The 17,592-nt window shown below is 44.4% G+C and overlaps 1 protein-coding gene across 3 annotated transcripts in view; it reads right to left on the bottom strand.

The window, feature by feature from the left end:
• Positions 1 to 17,592, bottom strand: part of USP45 (ubiquitin specific peptidase 45) — a 210,726-nt gene that overhangs the window by 95,652 nt on the left and 97,482 nt on the right. For all 3 annotated transcript variants that reach the window (XM_075340100.1, XM_075340099.1, XM_075340101.1), the window contains 2 exons: positions 15,949 to 16,041; positions 13,848 to 13,978 (listed from right to left, as the gene is read on the bottom strand). In XM_075340100.1, the coding sequence (XP_075196215.1) occupies positions 13,848 to 13,978; positions 15,949 to 16,041 (224 nt within the window). The remainder of the gene's footprint in view (positions 1 to 13,847; positions 13,979 to 15,948; positions 16,042 to 17,592) is intronic.

Here is a 17,592-nt window from a genome sequence, read left to right as displayed (position 1 = left end):
CGCTGCGGATTTACCGCGGATTTTGCCGCGGATTTGCCGAAAATCTGCAGCAGCGGCACTTCCAAGCCATTTCAATGGCATTTTGGAAATGCTGTGCCCATGCTGCGGATTTTTCCGCGGCGGATTTGCCGCGGATTTTGATCCGGAAAAATCTGCAGCATGTCAATTGTTTGTTGCGGATTTTGGTGCGGATTTGGGTATAGAATGGGAAAAAAAAAAAATCCGCATCAAAATCCGCGGCAAATCCGCGGGTGCGGATTTGCCGCGAAAGTCGCAGATTTTCAGGCAGAAAAATCCGCAGGTACATTCTACCGTGGACACATAGCCTTATATAGCAGCACTTTGCCTCACACTATGCATACAGCATGGTGTCTAAGGCCCTCCGTAGCTCAGTAATCCAAGGTCGTCATGGTGACAACCCAGTGTTACAATGGCAGCGATCAGGTCCCGGTGATTGCATTACAGGGACTCGATCGCCAGGGAGATGTAAGCAATTCCTCTCCATGCCGTTTGAATGCTGCAATCGCACTGATTGCAGCATTCACTGCTAGTAGCGGCGCGGGCACCACTTTGGTCAGTGAGATCCAGGTAATGGCTATAATAACAGTTAGTGACCAGGCGGCAATCGCAGGAGTATAGCACCTGAACCCCGCGATCATATGACTAAGAAAACAAAAAGCAGGAAAAAAACAACAGTGAAAAAACGCGCAATCACAATAAAAAAAAAATGTGCGTTTTTTCAGCTGCTTTTTTTTCCTGCCAAAACATGCTTTTTGTGTGCAGAAAAGAAGAACACAAAAAGCATATGGGCACATAGCCTAACGCAGACTTTCCTGAGACGTCTGTGTTCTGGGTCCGTGCTGATACCACTTTCTTAGGCTATGTGCGCACTAGAAAGTGACTTTTACTTAAGAAAAACTCGGACCCTATGAAAGAATCCCGCACCCGCATTTTTGCTGCGGATTTTCTGCAAGTTGGTCCCCGCAGTTTTGACAATTATCTATGGCAAAAAACGCAAGTACCTGCGGAAAAGAAGGGACATGCTCATTTCCTCAAGAAATTCTGCAGAAAGAATGTTCTTGAGAAAAAAACGCAGTGTGCGCACAGCTATTTTTTTTTCCCATAGGTTTTGCTGGGAAATGTCTGCAGAAAGGTTACAACCATTTTTCAAGAAATTTCTGCAGCAAAATCGTGGATAAAACCGTGGGTAAAAACGCAGTGTGCGCATAAGGCCTAAGGCCTCCTTCACATATTCATGTCTACAATACTTGTGATGTCCATTTTCACACGTACCGGACACATGTCGACCCGTTAAACTCAATGGATTTACTGACACTTCCGTGTTTTCACACAGACCGTACATCTGTGTAGAGCACAAGCCTGTTTGTGTGCTCCACGTGGCGACATGTCTGTTTTCTAAACAAAAGAACAGGGAGTATAACATGTAAAAGGAATTTTATTGAATTATCAAACAATTTTAATAAATCCAAGTGGTAAGGATAAAGTAGCCAAGAGAATTTAATATGTTGAGCAGGACAGAAAAACAATGAATACATATAACCAGTAGCATACATACATGGACTAATATTTGGGATGAAAATGGACAGGGCGATACAAAATATGCCTATGGAAACAGTGGTTCAGTGTAAATAATAATCTATAAAGTGCCTGTGCTTATATTAGATTACATTTTTCAAACTCCCCTATGTGTAATCATGCTAAAAGGTGTATCCCCGCCATCATACTCCTCCCACAGTATAAAGACCCCTACATACATTTTGCTTACTTTATACAGGATATGCCTTTTAGTACAGACCGCTTCCTCAGGGGGGACAGTTGTTAATTGATATGGAATTTGTGCACATACCCCATTGGCACATTTAGTTATGGTCCAATTTGGATTAATAAGAATCGAGTCAGTGTATTTTTGTTAATAACATGTCTGCTGGCAGCACGGGTGTCACACAGACCGCACACTGATGTGATCCGTGTGACATCACTAACATGCATCGGAGAAAACACAGGTCACATAAAAAACAAACAAAAAAAAACGTATATTTACATGTCTCCGATGCTACTGTCTCTGTTACTTCCGGGCCCGCTCATTAAGCTCATGAATATTCACTGCACTGACGGGGGACCCATAAGTAATACCGTGTTTTTCCAAAAATAAGACACTGTCTTATATTTTTTTTGACCCCCAAAAAAGCACTAGGGCTTATTTTTGGAGGAGGTCTTATTCTTTGAGAAACACGGTTTGGGGTAAGTTTACCCCCCAAAAAAGCAGACCCCCCCCACTTCCCAGGAGACTCATACTCCCCAGACCAGGACGTCTGCATGGTTCCCAGGTCCTCCTGTGATCTCCGGTCGGTGCTGCACGCCGTCCTGACACACACAGAAGATCCCAGACACATACAGCAGATCACACACAGCCGATCGCAGACACACATACACACACACACACACCAGATCGCAGATATACACAGCAGATCATACACAGCAGATCGCAGACACACACAGCCAATCACAGATACACACAGCCGATCACAGATATACACAGTAGATCACACACAGCTGATCGCAGGCATACACAGACATACACAGCCGATCGCAGACACACACACATCACATTCAGCACTTACGGCAGCAGGGAATGAGAGCAAGTCACGTGTCCGGCCGCAGGTCCTGTTCGTTGCGCTCCACTGCACTGCCTCTCAGGATTCTCCCGGCGAGAAGAGATTGGTGTCGCTGGATGAGGTGAGTGTGTATGCGATCCGATGTGCGTGTGCGATCTGATTGAGAGAGAGAGAGCGCTGATGTGTGCGGGTGTGTGATCACTGCAGGTCCTGTCGCTCAGTGTCGGGTGAGTGATTGCCGGGTGCCGCTGTGTATAATGAAGTCTCCTGCAGTATCTGTATCTTTTTTAGCTGCAGGGACACTTCATTATAGATCCGCGACTAGGGCTTATTTTCGGGGCAGGGCTTATATTTAAGCCTTTCTCCGAAAATGCTGAAAATCCCTGCTAGGGCTTATTTTTGGGGGAGGTTTTATTTTTGGAAAAACACGGTAGCAGTGCCAGAGACAGCAGTACTGGGGTGTACAAGTACATTATCATGCTATCCATGTGGTATCTGGATGTCATAAAGATAGCACAGGACAGCACACTGAACACAAAACACATACACACATTCATCACGGACCATGCAAAACGTTTGTGTTTTGCATGAATGTGTGAATGAGGCCTAAAGGGGGCTTTACACGCAACTACATCGCTAACTAGATGTGGTTGGGGTCACGAAATTCGTGATGCACATCCGGCCTCATTAGCGACGCCGTTGCGTGTGAAACGTACGAACGACCGCTAACGATCAAAAATACTCACCTAATCGTTGATCGTTGACACGTCGTTCTAATCTCAAATATCGTTGCAGGTTGTTAGTCATTCCTGAGGCAGCACACATCGCTACGTGTGACACCCCAGGAACGACGAACAACACCTTATCTGCGTCCTCCGGCAACGAGGTGGGCGGCACTTTCTTTTGGCTGCTCTCCGCCCCTCCTCTTCTATTGGCTGGCTGCCGTGTGACGTCGCTGACGCCGCACAAACCGTCCCCTTAGAAAGGAGGCGGTTCGCTGGCCACAGCATCGTCGCTAGGCAGGAAAGTATAGTGTGACGGATCCTAGCGATGTTGTGCGCACACAGGCAGCGATTTGCCCGTGACGCACAACTGACGGGGGTGGGTGCTTTCACCAGCGACATCGATGCGATATAAAGCAGCCTTTAGATAAAGTTACATATCTATAGTAAGCAGCTATGTGGGAATTGTATTACGGAATTACATGGTAACTAGAGGACCATAAAAGGGTACAATAAGAACTTCAGATATGACCATCAAACATAAATGATATATTAGTAGAAATGGGCATTCAAGTGATGACCACAATGATCGGGTCACTGCATGAATTTAATCAAGGCAGATCTCTACCCATGAAAATCCACCTCCCTATTAAAGTCAATCATCTACAGGCAGTTTCTCATGCACAAACACTTTCCTAATTTAAACGAGGACCTGGACCCATTAGTTGAGGACATCAGTGGAGATCCCAGTTTAGAAGATCCTATTGTGGAAATAGTCGATTAAGCTTCTTAAATAACTTCTAGTTAAAGCCACTGATTATTAAGATGACTACTGTTACCATTATGTTAATTTTTTTTTTGCCTGTAATTTTAGCAAAGCACACCACAAGAGCGCAATTTATTAGCAACAGTAATTTTTAACAGAAGCTATCCGCACAGTGTCACTTGACCTGAACGAAACAAGCACCAATAAAGCACTATTGCTTGGCAGCAGAACCTCTTAAGAGAACAAAACGTCCCACTCTGTCAGGAAGAACCACATCTGTGCGGCAGCAGAGCACATAATTAGGTTGGTGATTAAGTGATTAGCCATCTTCTGCCCAGTTTTGTTGAAATAATAAATTAGGACTAACAAGCTGAATGAACTCAGTACACAAGCAGCAGAAGAGCTATTCAATGACTGCATGCTCTGGTAGTTTACATGAAATGATCACCACCAGGTCTGGCCAAAGAAAAATAGCAAAATCTGACATTTATAGAGTATTTTTCAAGGTACTAACATACAATGCTATGTTACACTATGCTGCAGTTCCGGAAGGGAGTATTGAGGAATACTGTACTGTGGAGAGCTGCTTAGATAAAGCAATACTCCGATGAGAACAACAACTCTCCCGTGTGTCGCGTTGAACCACTTATGAGTCCGTGTGTTCTCTGTTTTTTCATAGACCTACTACGTTTGTCTGAGGGAGACTCGTCCGAGAATTGGAGCAAATTGAGATTTTATGTCCACAGACAGATCGTCTGAGGGAAATAACACTTATGAATTGGTTCGTTGACTTAATGCAAATTGGTCACTGGATTCGTGCTACATAACCCATAACTGGTATAAAACAGCCTGGATGCACAATTGTAGTCTAGTATACTTTCCTCTATAACACTGCACTGTAATCTAGGGAGAGACCTGACTAGTGCAATAACGTTCTACGATTACTTCTCCCTGCATCGACCTAGTTGACCAACAGGTCTCTCCCATGTGTGTACACAATGCGACATCTGCCAATCAACTGGAATGGGGCAGGAAAAAGCTGGCCAGCGGAATCACGTCTATGGTCCCTGGCTGATTTATCAAATGGTGTTCTCTGAAACACCAGCGTTTCAAAATAACAATACCTGGTGCAATTGCTCAAGGTTCACGGAGCATGAGTCTAGGGTCTTCCCACAAGAAAGCATGATCCAGGGCCCAAGGGTTAGATGGCTTATGTAGCATAACCATTTGCCTTTAGATTTAGCAGTTCTAACTGGCTTATCCATGGGACAGTTATAGGAAAAACAAGGAAAAACAAAAGTATATTTTCATCAAGGATCTTGGAATAATAATAATTTCCACAATTGGAGATATATATATAAAAGTTCTTAGAATCTTATAAATGTGCCCTCGTACATACCACAGCTCCTGGTCAAGGGAGGAAGCAAAAGAGCGTATACAAACAGGATAGCGTGGGTTTGTATCTAAGTACCTCAGCATAGGAACAGTTTTTTTTTTTAATACATTCAATTACATCGATTAATGCGTACCGTAGTTTGTTCGTGGGACAACACAATGTTAATTAGTACATCTGCAATTGATGTTGTTTATTACTTTGATATAGTGGAAGAGTTATATATTAAAGGGAACCTGTCAAGTACAATATGCACTGAGAGCCACGAGCAGTTCTGGGTGCATATTTGCTAATCCCTGCCTAAAGGCCCCGTCACACTAAGCAACATCGCTAGCAACATCGCTGCTAACGAACAACTTTTGTGACGTAGCAGCGATGTTGCTAGTGATGTCGCTGTGTGTGACATCCAGCAACAACCTGGCCCCTGCTGTGAGGTCGTTGGTTGTTGCTGAATGTCCTGGGCCATTTTTTAGTTGTTGCTGTCCCGCTGTGAAGCACAGATCGCTGTGTGTGACAGCGAGACTGCAACAACTAAATGTGCAGGCAGCAGGAGCCGGCTTCTGCGGAGGCTGGTATCCAATGTAAACATCGGGTAACCAAGAAGCCCTGTCCTTGGTTACCCGATATTTACCTTCGATACCAGCCTCCGCCGCTCTCACTGCCTGTGCTGCCGGCTCCTGCTCTGTGCACATGTAGCTAGCTGCAGGACACATCGGGTTAATTAACCTGATGTGTGCTGTAAGTAGGAGAGCAGGGAGCCAGCGCTAAGCAGTGTGCGCTGCTCCCTGCTCTGTGCACATTTAGCTGCAGCACACATCGGGTAATTAACCCGATGTGTGCTGTAGCTAGGAGAGCAAGGAGCCAGCGCTCAGTGTGCGCTGCTCCCTGCTCTCTGCACGTGTAGCTGCGTGCGGTGGTAACCAAGGTAAATATTGGGTTGGTTACCGATATTTACCTTAGTTACCAAGCGCAGCATCTTCCACGCGGCGCTGGGGGCTGGTCACTGGTTGCTGGTGAGCTCACCAGCAACTCGTGTAGCCACGCTCCAGCGATCCCTGCCAGGTCAGGTTGCTGGTGGGATCGCTGGAGCGTCGCAGTGTGACAGCTCACCAGCAACCTCCTAGCAACTTACCAGCGATCCCTATCGTTGTTGGGATCGCTGGTAAGTTGCTTAGTGTGACGGTACCTTAACCGTCCCTGTATACACTAGCATAGATAAAGGGATGTTGAGAAAAAGGAATTCTGAAGTTCTTTTATCATATGCTAATGAGTGCAGGGAGTAGTTGCAAGGGCGTAGGTTCCTGTGCTCATTCCACCCTCTTAGCATGTTAGCACGCCCACAGGGGTGTACTAACATGCTATTCAATACACACTGGCCAGCATAATCATCGGCAGTGAAGCCCATATCTGTGTCTGTTGCACCGCCTCAGAATGTTGGGCATAGGGTCAGTGCGCATTATCAAAAGTCCCCAGCACTTCCAGTCATGAGCACTACACCAGTTTGAAGCTGGGACGCGTACCCCGCTTCATAGTGCGCCTGACTGGAAGTCCATTGATCATGCACACTGAGCCGAAATACAGCGTCGGGCGTGGTGGCAGCAGAGGTGAACATGACCATACCTCTGACGCTGCGCATTCATTAGCATGTTAGCACACCCACAGGGATGTGCTTACATGCTAAGGGTGCCAACTAGCCAAGGGAACCAACGCCCTTGCGACTAGTTGCTGGCCTCATTAACATATAATAAACGATCTTTAGAACTACCTTTTCTAAAGATCCCTTTATCTATGCTTCTATAGGCTGGGCAGGGATTAGCAATATGCACCCACAACTGCTTGTGGCTCTCGGTGCATATTGCACCCAACTGGTTCCCTTTAACTCCTTCCCAACCTTGGTGACCAAGTGAATCTAATGGTGGTTCTTCTAAATCCCGCGATCTTTCTCGGTATTGCCCAATCCATGGACCACTGAATAACCATTACTAAAGGCCACTTCACACAACGAGATCGTGAACGAGATTGTTGCTACGTCACAGTTTCTGTGACGCAACAACGACTTCACTAGCGATCTTGTCATGTTTGACATGTACCAACGATCCGCCCCCCTGCTGCATCGTTGGTCGATGTTGAACAGCCTGGGCCATTTTTGGCTCGTTGGAGTCCTGCTGGGCAGGATGGATCTGTACGTTTGACACCTAGCTAACGATTTCGTTAATGACCTAGATGAGTGATTCAAGATCGGAATTGTTACCACAGCTGTTGTGTGACAGGGACCCGACGATTTACAAGATCGTTATACGGGTCGCATGCTCGTTCCTAAAGTCGGTGTGTGTGACACCTCACATACGATTTTACCAACGACTCAGCAACGATCTGGGAACTGTGACGTAGTAGCGATCTCGTTCACGATCTCGTTATGTGTGACTGGACCATAAGTCTGTAAGGTGAATTGGAGTTAATAGGGTTATATAAAAGGGAGTTAAATAAATAATATCCCCCTAAGAGTAATTGGTTTGCTCAGTAACTGCATGCACCTATCAGCAAGCACTGGGGTGGAGACGTGAGGGTCAGCGAGTGCTCTCGTCCGCTGGCCTAGCTATCTTTGGAAATACCGCACAGGCCAGGGCTCATCCCACTGAATGCCTGTACTCCTACTCAGACAACACAGGGTGAGGGTACCACACTCCAGTAAGACTTTATTGGGTCACCAACAGACAACAGCATACAATACATTCCCAGCATGGACACAAGAGGGTGCAAGTGACAGAGTCTCACCTTTCCGCTGGCTTGCCAGGGATTAGAAGCTCAGCAACTTCAGGGCATCCTGGGCTAAATGCCTCAGACAGCAGCACGCTTTTGGCGGACACCCGAGGGGCGATGGTGGCAAGCTTAGGAAGCTGACCAAGCACAGTGGGGTATGTGGCCAGGTAACTAAGTTTGTCCCAACCTGAGTTTTGCAAATTGTTCGACAATGGAGCAGGTCTGTAATTTACCAGCTGGAACCATGGTCTCTAGGCTGAAGTCCTGTAGAATCACACAGGTGACAGCAGTGGGCCCCTTTTTATGTCCCTCAGCTCCCATGTGCTCGGCACATTCCCAATGCTTTCTAGGAGACAGGTTTTGTGGTTTCTATGAGAGTGCTGCTGCCAGAGTCCACTGATGGCACCTTTTCTCACTGAGAACAAAAGCTTCAGCAGTCCGAAATCGAACATACCAGATTCCTCATGCCGTCATGAGAAGATCAGGAGATCCTCATGCACATTGGACTGTCAGCTGAGCCTATCACTATTGATGTAAAGAATTTGAAAAAAGGAGCGCATGTGAAGGATCCACGGGATAATGTTAAGGATAGTGTTAGAATGTACTCACCTGATGTGGTTGTGCAGCCCTGCACAACCACAGTGTAGAACGAGGGTTGAATGCGCTGCCAGGGAGTCGGCCCGTAGTGACCATCCAGAGGAACGGAATCCTTAGAAGCCGGTCATGTGACAGGTCAGTGGGGATGGTGGACGTCTCTGGTGCTGATTGAGATATGACCTCCGGCCAAGCTGCTCATGCCGTGAGTCCCACAACGGGGAAAGAATTCAGAGAATGCAAAAGAACACGGTCTTGAAAGCGCTAAGGAGGCCACGGTGATATAATAGTTTTGTAGATTTATTAGAGGTTTACAGCCACAACGCGTTTCAATATCACAATGTCTTTATCAGGTGGATATAAAGCGAAGTGTGGGGAATATTATTTAAAGGGGCCAGTGTGATTTCATTGGCTACCATCGAATTGATTAAAAGATTAACCTTTGATTGATCACATTGGCACCCTACATGGACAGTGATGATGATTTCCTCCAGGAATCTAACCTTTTGCGCAAAAGGTTAAGAAAAAAGGGCTATCCATCCAAATTGTTGGATGATGCCTTCAGTAAGACCAAACATCTTACACAGGACCATTGCATTACGAGTATAGAAGACAGCACACTGACAAAAACAGTGAAGGAAAACCAAACCCACGTAAATTTAGTTTAATTACCACCTACTGTAAATCTAGAATTCAAATACATAAACTCCTGGAGAAATATTGGTTTATTTTACGAGGCGACTCGTTGCTTCAAGACCAGATTCCCCTTAAGCCTTCCATCATTTACCGGAGGAATACAAATCTTAAAAATTTAGTGGCGCCAAGTAACCCTAATCTTAATGGTTTGTCTAAAAATACCACCATCTCCATTAATAATGGAAACTTCAGGTGCAACACCCCTAGGTGTATGTGCTGTGAAGTCATTGGGAATAATATTACCTGTTTCACTTCCCGGACCACAAATTCCCTCTTTCCCATCCAATTCCATCTGGATTGTCAGAGCACCTATGTAATCTATTTGCTTGAGTGCACGTGCGGCCTGCAATATGTGGGCCGCAGAGTGCAAACAATGCATGCTAGGTTGAACAAACATAGGTCTAATATTAAAAATGGTTTTCAACAGCATAGTCTGTCCCACCATTTTTATAATGTACATCAAAAAGACACTAAATATTTGAGATTACTAATCATCAATCATATAGATAATTCTGGGTCCGACCACTTCGAAAGACTCATTAAACGTGAGAGTTATTGTATTTTTAAATTAGGGACTTTACATCCCGAGGGTTTGAACCTGACTGTTGAAAACGTAGCCGAACATTGATCTGGGTTTCTCTGTTTAACGGAATCCATATCTTGGATTCTTGAAAGGGGAGCAACAGCACCTATTGTGCTGGAAAATGCACTTAACTGTTGTCCAACAATGGATGGCTTGCCTACAATCCACAAATAGGTAGCGCCTTCTAAATAATGACCCTTCCTTTTTTCTTCCTAGCTACATGCAGTATAATAATAGGTACAGAATCCACACATGGCTTTTATTATTTCATTTTTATCTCCCTGTGTTTGATTTTAGGAAGGTAGTGTTAAGTTAAAACAATGAGAATGTTAATATAACCTAACTTTATTAATATTTTTGTGTTTTTAATTCATTCTTATAACTGTGATTTAAATGTTAAAAAAAAAATAAAAATAAATAATCATGAGTTTTTATATCAATTATTATCCATGTAGGGTGCCAATGTGATCAATCAAGGGTTAATCTTTTAAATCAATTCGATGGTAGCCAATGAAATCACATTGGCCACTTTAAATAATATTCCCCACACTTCACTTTATATCTACCTGATGAAGATATTGTGATATCGAAATGTGTTGTGGCTGTAAACATCTAATAAATCTACAAAACTATTATATCACCGCGGCCTCCTTAGCGCTTTCAAGACCGTGTTCTATCGCTATTGATGGATTCAGCCAGCGTTTGTTTAATGTGTATGGGGGCCTTAAAGGGGTTGTCCAGGATTTCTTTATAATTTGTGGGAGTAGCTAGGCTGCAGCATGCTGACTGTTTGTAATATACTCCTTGCCAGCATTCTGCACCTTTCCCTAGATATCACACTTCGTCATGTGACCTGCTCTCTCCTGATTCTGGAGGAGTCACACCCAGACTAGAGTTTTCCTGTTTGGCAGAGACTGGTTATATTGTCACTACCATTTAATCTCCATTTGAATGGTTTGGTCTTTGCCAGAGAGGCTTTGCACCAACTTGGTGGTTACCTGGTGGTTCTCCTACTTTCTTTATTATTTTTTTTATCTATTTATCTACCCATCTAGTCTAGAGCTGACAAGTCACGCACACCGCAGCGTAACCTGGAAGTGGCTGTTGCCAAATGCTATGGAGGGTCAGGACAAAGCTTCATAAATTTTGTTTATTGGATTCGTTGGACTACGTGCATGGAATTTTTTCTTTTTCTTTAAAGGTGGTGAATGAGGGAAAGTGTGGGGGAGTGTTTATTTCAATTAAGTATTTGTGTGTGTGCGCGCATTTCCTTTTTATTACTGGGTTAGTAATAGGGTAATAGGGGTGACTGATAGACACCTCTCCATTACTAACACCAGAGTTTACCCTGACTGCCGAAGCACCAAGAGCCAAAGCGAAGCATCAGAATTGGAGCATCTCATGTGATGCACCACTTCTGGGGAGGCTGATTGCTGGTATTATCAAGCTGGGAAGGAACCAATAACCATGGACCTTAACAGCCTAATGATATCAGCTCAGAGGTGTCTGCTTCATCTTTGCCGGTTACTTTGCCGGTTGAGGGTACCCCACAATGTTTTTTCTATTTATTTATTTGGTTAATATAAAGCTGGACAATAAGCTCCACATGCCAATTTTATAATGACTCGTGTGCTTGCAAAGTTTTATATCTGCTGGATGTCTGTCTGTCTACACAGAGCTGAACTCAAAGGTCTAAGACTTTTTGTACGTACGCAAAAGACCTCTTTCAAATACTGTTCACAAAGTATTCCAAAATTTGTGTTCGTGAGCAATTCTCCTTTGCCAAGATAATCCATCCATCTCACAGGTGTGGCTTATCAAGATGCTGACTATACTGCATGATTATTGCACAGGTGAGCCTTAGGGTGCTTTACACGCTGCGACATCGCTACCGATGTATCATCGGGGTCACGCCGTTAGTGACGCACATCCGGCGCCGGTAGCGACATCGCAGCATGTAACACTAATGGGCAACGATCAATGATCACAAAATTGTTCCAAAACGGTGATCGTTGACACGTCGTTCATTTCCTTAATATCGCTGCTGCTGCCACCGGTACGATGTTGTTCATCGCTCCTGCGGCATCACACATCGCTATGTGTGACACCGCGGGAGCGACGAACATCTCTTTACCTGCGTCCACCGGCAATGCGGAAAGAAGAAGGTGGGCGGGATGTTACGTCCTGCTCATCTCCGCCCCTCCGCTTCTATTGGCCGGCCGCTTAGTGAAGCCACAGTAACGTCACTATGACGCCGAACGCACCTCCCCCTTGAAGGAGGGATTGTTCGGCGGTCACAGTGACGTCGCTGTCAAGGTATGTGCGTGTGACACTGCTGTAGCGATAACGTTCACTACGGCAGCGATCACACAATATCGCACACACGAAGGGGGCGGGTACTATCGCGCTCAACATCGCCAGCAAATGCTAGCGATGTCGCAGTGTGTAAAGCACCCCTTAGGCTGGCCACAATAAAAGGACACTCTAAAATGTGCAGTTTTGTCACACAGCACAATGCCACAAATGTCGCAAGTTTTGATGGAGCGTGCAGTTGTCATGCTGACTGAAAAAATGTCCACTAGTGCTGTTGCCCGTAAATTGAATGTTCATTTCTCTACCATAAATCATCTCCAAAGGTGTTTCAGAGAATTTTGCAATACAGTCAACCGGCCTCACAATCGCAGACCAGGTGTAACCGCACCAGCCCAGAACCTCAACAACCAGCATCTTTACCTTAACATCTTGAGACCAGCCACCCAGACAGCTGCTGCAACAATCGGATTGTATAACCAAATAATTCCAGCACATATTGTCAGAATCAATCTCAGGGAAGCTCAACTGCATGCTCGTAATCCTCATCAGGATCTCCAACTGACTGCAGTTTGTCATCGTAACCAACTTGAGAGAGCAAATGCTCAAATTCGGTGGTGTCTGGCACATTGGAGAAGTGTGCTCTTCACGATGAATCCCAATTTTCCCAAACATACCAAAAACAAGAATGCGTTTGTTGGTGCATTTTTATGCCAGGAGGTGCAGATTTGATGCAGAGAATTTCTGCACCAAAACTGCAATGTGTGTACATAGCCTAACACTACTTTATCTTTCTAGCTAATAATTGGCAAACAAATATTCTAAAGGATGCTGGTTCTGGATAGTTGGTCTGTGTACACATGCCACCGGTTGCAAGATGCTCAATTGCCAGCTAAGTAGATTGTATAAAAAGTATTGTTGTCAGTATACATACATCACCCCATGTAAACAAGGTGCTCCTGAAGTATGATCGCTGATTGAAGACAGAATGATTACTTTTAATGATCGCTCTGCCCTATGCAGTTTGCATGGGCTGTGTGACTGGGCCTTTAAACAAGTGCCATTTAACTTGGACATGTTCAATCTGCTCATTTCAATAGACTTTAGTATTTGTAGCACAACGCCAAGACATTCCAAGATCTTCAATTAGTGAACAATAAGCAGCGTACCGATATTTTTTTATTTTAGATGTATAGTTATATAACTAATGTTGCACACTCAACATAAACCCAGCTTAATGGTCTGCAGCAAGAACAAATATTAAATGGTTCTATAAAATTCCTGACCTGAGGCGAAGTGCAGGTATCTCGGCATAGTGCACTATAAGCGCCTAATCATAGAAGTCTGAAGATATGTGAATGGAAATGCTAGTTAAATAATGACTTACTTTTGACAGAGCTGGCTGAAGAGCATTTTGGGAGTCAAAGGTTCTTTTCCGAGCTGCTTCATACTGTGCAGAAATAAGACCACGGCTGATGTGAGAGGACCAGGATTAGGGAGGGTAATCACCAACTGATCCTGAAGGAAAAAACATAGTAGCGAATATTAGGTTAGATCATCTAATGGACATGGAAATGGTTATGCTATATACTGTATTAGTTCTTGTGTTTTCATTTTTTGCATTCTATATGGCATTTACCATGTGGGTTAATTCATTATATAATTTTACAGACTGGACATTTATAAAATCACAGATAGCAAATTTACATTTTTGTTTTTTAATTCCTTTATTTTCAGATAGAACAGTAAATATTTGAGTAATCTGTAGATAAACAGTGTTTAAAGGGAACCTGTCAGGTGCAATATGCACCCAGAACCATGAGCAGTTCTGGGTGCATATTGCTAATCCCTGCCTAACTGTCCCTGTATACACTAGCATAGATAAAGGGATTTTTAGAAAAAGTATTTCTAAAGATCTTTTATTTTACACTAATGAGTGAGGGCACTAGTCCAAAGGGTGTTATATCCCCCGACTAGCCGCCCTCTTAGCATGTTAGCACGCCCACAGGGGGCATACTAACCGGCTATTCAACTCAGCATCACCAGCGGTGCCGCGCGTACCTGTGTTCACTGTGACCGGGTTTCTGAGTCCCCGACACTTCCAGTCATGCGCAGTAGACCTCTCTGAACCCGGGACGCGTACACCCAACTTTAAACTGCGCATGACCGGAAGTGCCCGGCATTCAGAAACGTGGTCACAGCGAACACAGGTACGCGTGTCACCGCTGGTGATGCTGCATTGAATAGCAGGTTAGTACACCACGGTGGGTGTGCTAACATGCTAAGAGGATGGACTATGTTGGGGGATAACACCCTTGGGACTAGTCCTTGCGTTCATTAGCATACGATAAAAGATCTTTAGAAATACTTTTCCTAAAGATCTCTTTATCTATGCTCTTTGAACTCACGGTCACTCTTCCTATATTATGTTGCTCTCAGATGAGGTAGCAAAAACCTGGTGACAGATTCTGTTTAATGTTATCCTCTGCAGTGGGAGACTAAACCCAGCAGCATGGTGGTGCACTGTGGCTCCATTCAATGCCCATGCAGTGAATTAGCACAGTCCCATAACTCAACCATGCCACTCCATTTAATTTCTAAGATCAGTGAGGCGGAAAAGGGGCTCCATATCCATATTCTTCTGTTGGGGGGGGGGGGGTTCTTGGCACTGGAGCTTCTGATTAATCAAACATTCTTTACCTGTCTTGAGGATGAGTAATAATTGCAATTTGTGCAAGAACACTTAAAGAGGACCAACCACCAGGATTTGCAGTATGAACTTAATGCAGTGCCATACAGGCACGAAGATGCTGATTGGAGGAATACCTGTTGTAGAAAGATTGGATGCTTGGTTGCACAAATATGGTTAATCAAAGTTGCAGAAATGCACTGCACTTTGATTGAGGCGGGCCTTTATGGGTAGAGTTCTCGGCGTTTAAGAGTGTCACTTAGTTTACTGGGTGCAGCAGCTGTGACACAATCAGAGTTCTTGAATGTAGCATAAAGCAAAGCTGAGAAAGCTAACACCCCCACACCAGAGCTCTCTGAGTACGTTATCTATTGACAGTGAGCTGCGTATCAGGAGGGGACATGGTCGGAGAATTGGCAAGAGGCCGTTATTCCCAGCAATGATAATGTCCTAGTGATAAAACCTTCATGGTTAGTAAACAACAGCACAAAGCTTATTAAATGACACATTCTTGAAATCTGTATTTCAGCCTCTATTGCCTGCAGTCGTCAGATTACATAGCAAAAATCTGCTGACAGATTCCCTTAAGGGCTCGGGACACCAGTTCTAGAGGTCCATCATCAGGCAAGTAAATAAAATCTCTTCATAAAAATACAACAACTTATTCAAGTGTACAGCAAATATATCTCTGGGAAAATCAAAAGGTTGTTGTTCTAGCAAAAATTTTGGATAGCTCGCGACATTCACTATAAACTGGGACAATAACGTAACAGCAGGAGATTATTGTAGATGCATTTACCAAGTTCTCTTCATTATGGCAAATCTTTAATTTGGATTCCCTTTCTTTCATTGCAGACAGAGCTTCGGTTAACATATGTGTATGGGCAAGATTCTGGAAAAAAAGACAAAATTTGTCAAATATTCTGCAAAGCCACTCTCTCAATGATTACAATGCAATCCTCATGCTAAAAAGCGGACACTAAAGCGGGCTTTACACGCTACGATATCATTAAATGTTTTATCGTTGGGGTCACGTTGTTTGTAACGCACATCCGGCGTCATTAAAGATATCGCAGAATGGGACACTTATGTGCGACCTAAAACGATCGCAAAAGCGGCAAAAATAGTTTGCTGCGGAGAGGTCGTCCTAAAACAAAAAATAGTTTACCTCTCATTAGCGATGTTGTTCCTCGTTCCTGCGGCAGCACACATCGCTGTGTGTGACACCGCAGGAGCAAGGAACATCTCCTTACCTGCCTCCACCACCAATGCGGAAGGAAAAAGGTGGGCGGGATGATACTTCCCGCTCATCTCCACCCCTCCGCTTCTATTGGACGCCTGCCGTGTGACGTCGCTGGGACGCAGAACGAACCGCCCTCTTAGAAAGGAGGCGGATCACCGGCCAGAGCGACGTCGCAGGGCAGGTAAGTCCGTGTGACGGGGGAGCGCGATTTTGTGTGCGACGGGCAGCGATTTGCCAGTGTCGCACAAACGATGGGGGCGGGTACGCACGCTAGCGATATCGGTACAGATATCGCTAGCGTGTAAAGCCCCCCTTAACCCCTTCACCACCCAGCCAGTCTCTTCAGACAGGCCAAGTTTTGCAATTTTGACTCGTGTCACTTTATGAGGTTATAACTCTGGAACACGTCAATGGATGCCACTGATTCGGAGAATGTTTTATCGTGACACATTGTACTTTATGATACCATAATGGAAAATTTAGGAGCGCTATTGAAGAACAGATTTGGCAAGAATAGACTACTGTGGGAGCAATATCGCATTTGAAGAGTGGTTATGGTGCCAAAACTAGCGGAAACAACCCACATGTGACCCCATTTTGGAAAGTATAACTCCTGTGGAATTCATCTAGTGGTACAGTGAGCATTTTAAACCCACAGATGATTCACAATTGTGTAACATTGGGTTGTGGAAAGGAAAAATTAAAATGTTTCCACTTAAATGGTGTTTTAGCCCCAAGTTTTTACAATTCAGAAAAGCTATTAGGAGGAATTGGACCATGTCATTTGTTATAGAATTTTTCCTAAGCTCACTAATATCCTATATGTGCTTAGAAACTACTTTTCAGACATAGTACATAACTCAGAAAGGAAGGAGCGCCATATTGAAATGCCGTTTTTGCTGGAATGGTCAGGTCACTTTTGCAGCGCAGATTTTTCTAGAATAATTTGCGGACTCCATTTGCAGAGTGATGTACCTAAACAGTGGAAATCCCCCATCAAGTGACTCCTTATTACAATTCACACCTCTCTGGGAAATCATATAAGGGCAATAAATGTTTTTACGCTATGGGCGTTTTCGAGAAACAATCTGGCAATGGAATTTGCAGAGTGAAAAATACAAATATGCCATTGTAGTGCTCAATAGATTGTGCCCAGCTTGTGCTTCTGGAAACACGTACCTGTAAAATAAGGGAGCTCTC

Source organism: Anomaloglossus baeobatrachus, chromosome 3, assembly GCF_048569485.1.
Source record: "Anomaloglossus baeobatrachus isolate aAnoBae1 chromosome 3, aAnoBae1.hap1, whole genome shotgun sequence".
In the NCBI taxonomy this organism is placed as follows: Eukaryota; Metazoa; Chordata; class Amphibia; order Anura; family Aromobatidae; genus Anomaloglossus; species Anomaloglossus baeobatrachus.
This window is presented reverse-complemented; position numbering and strand designations above follow the sequence as displayed.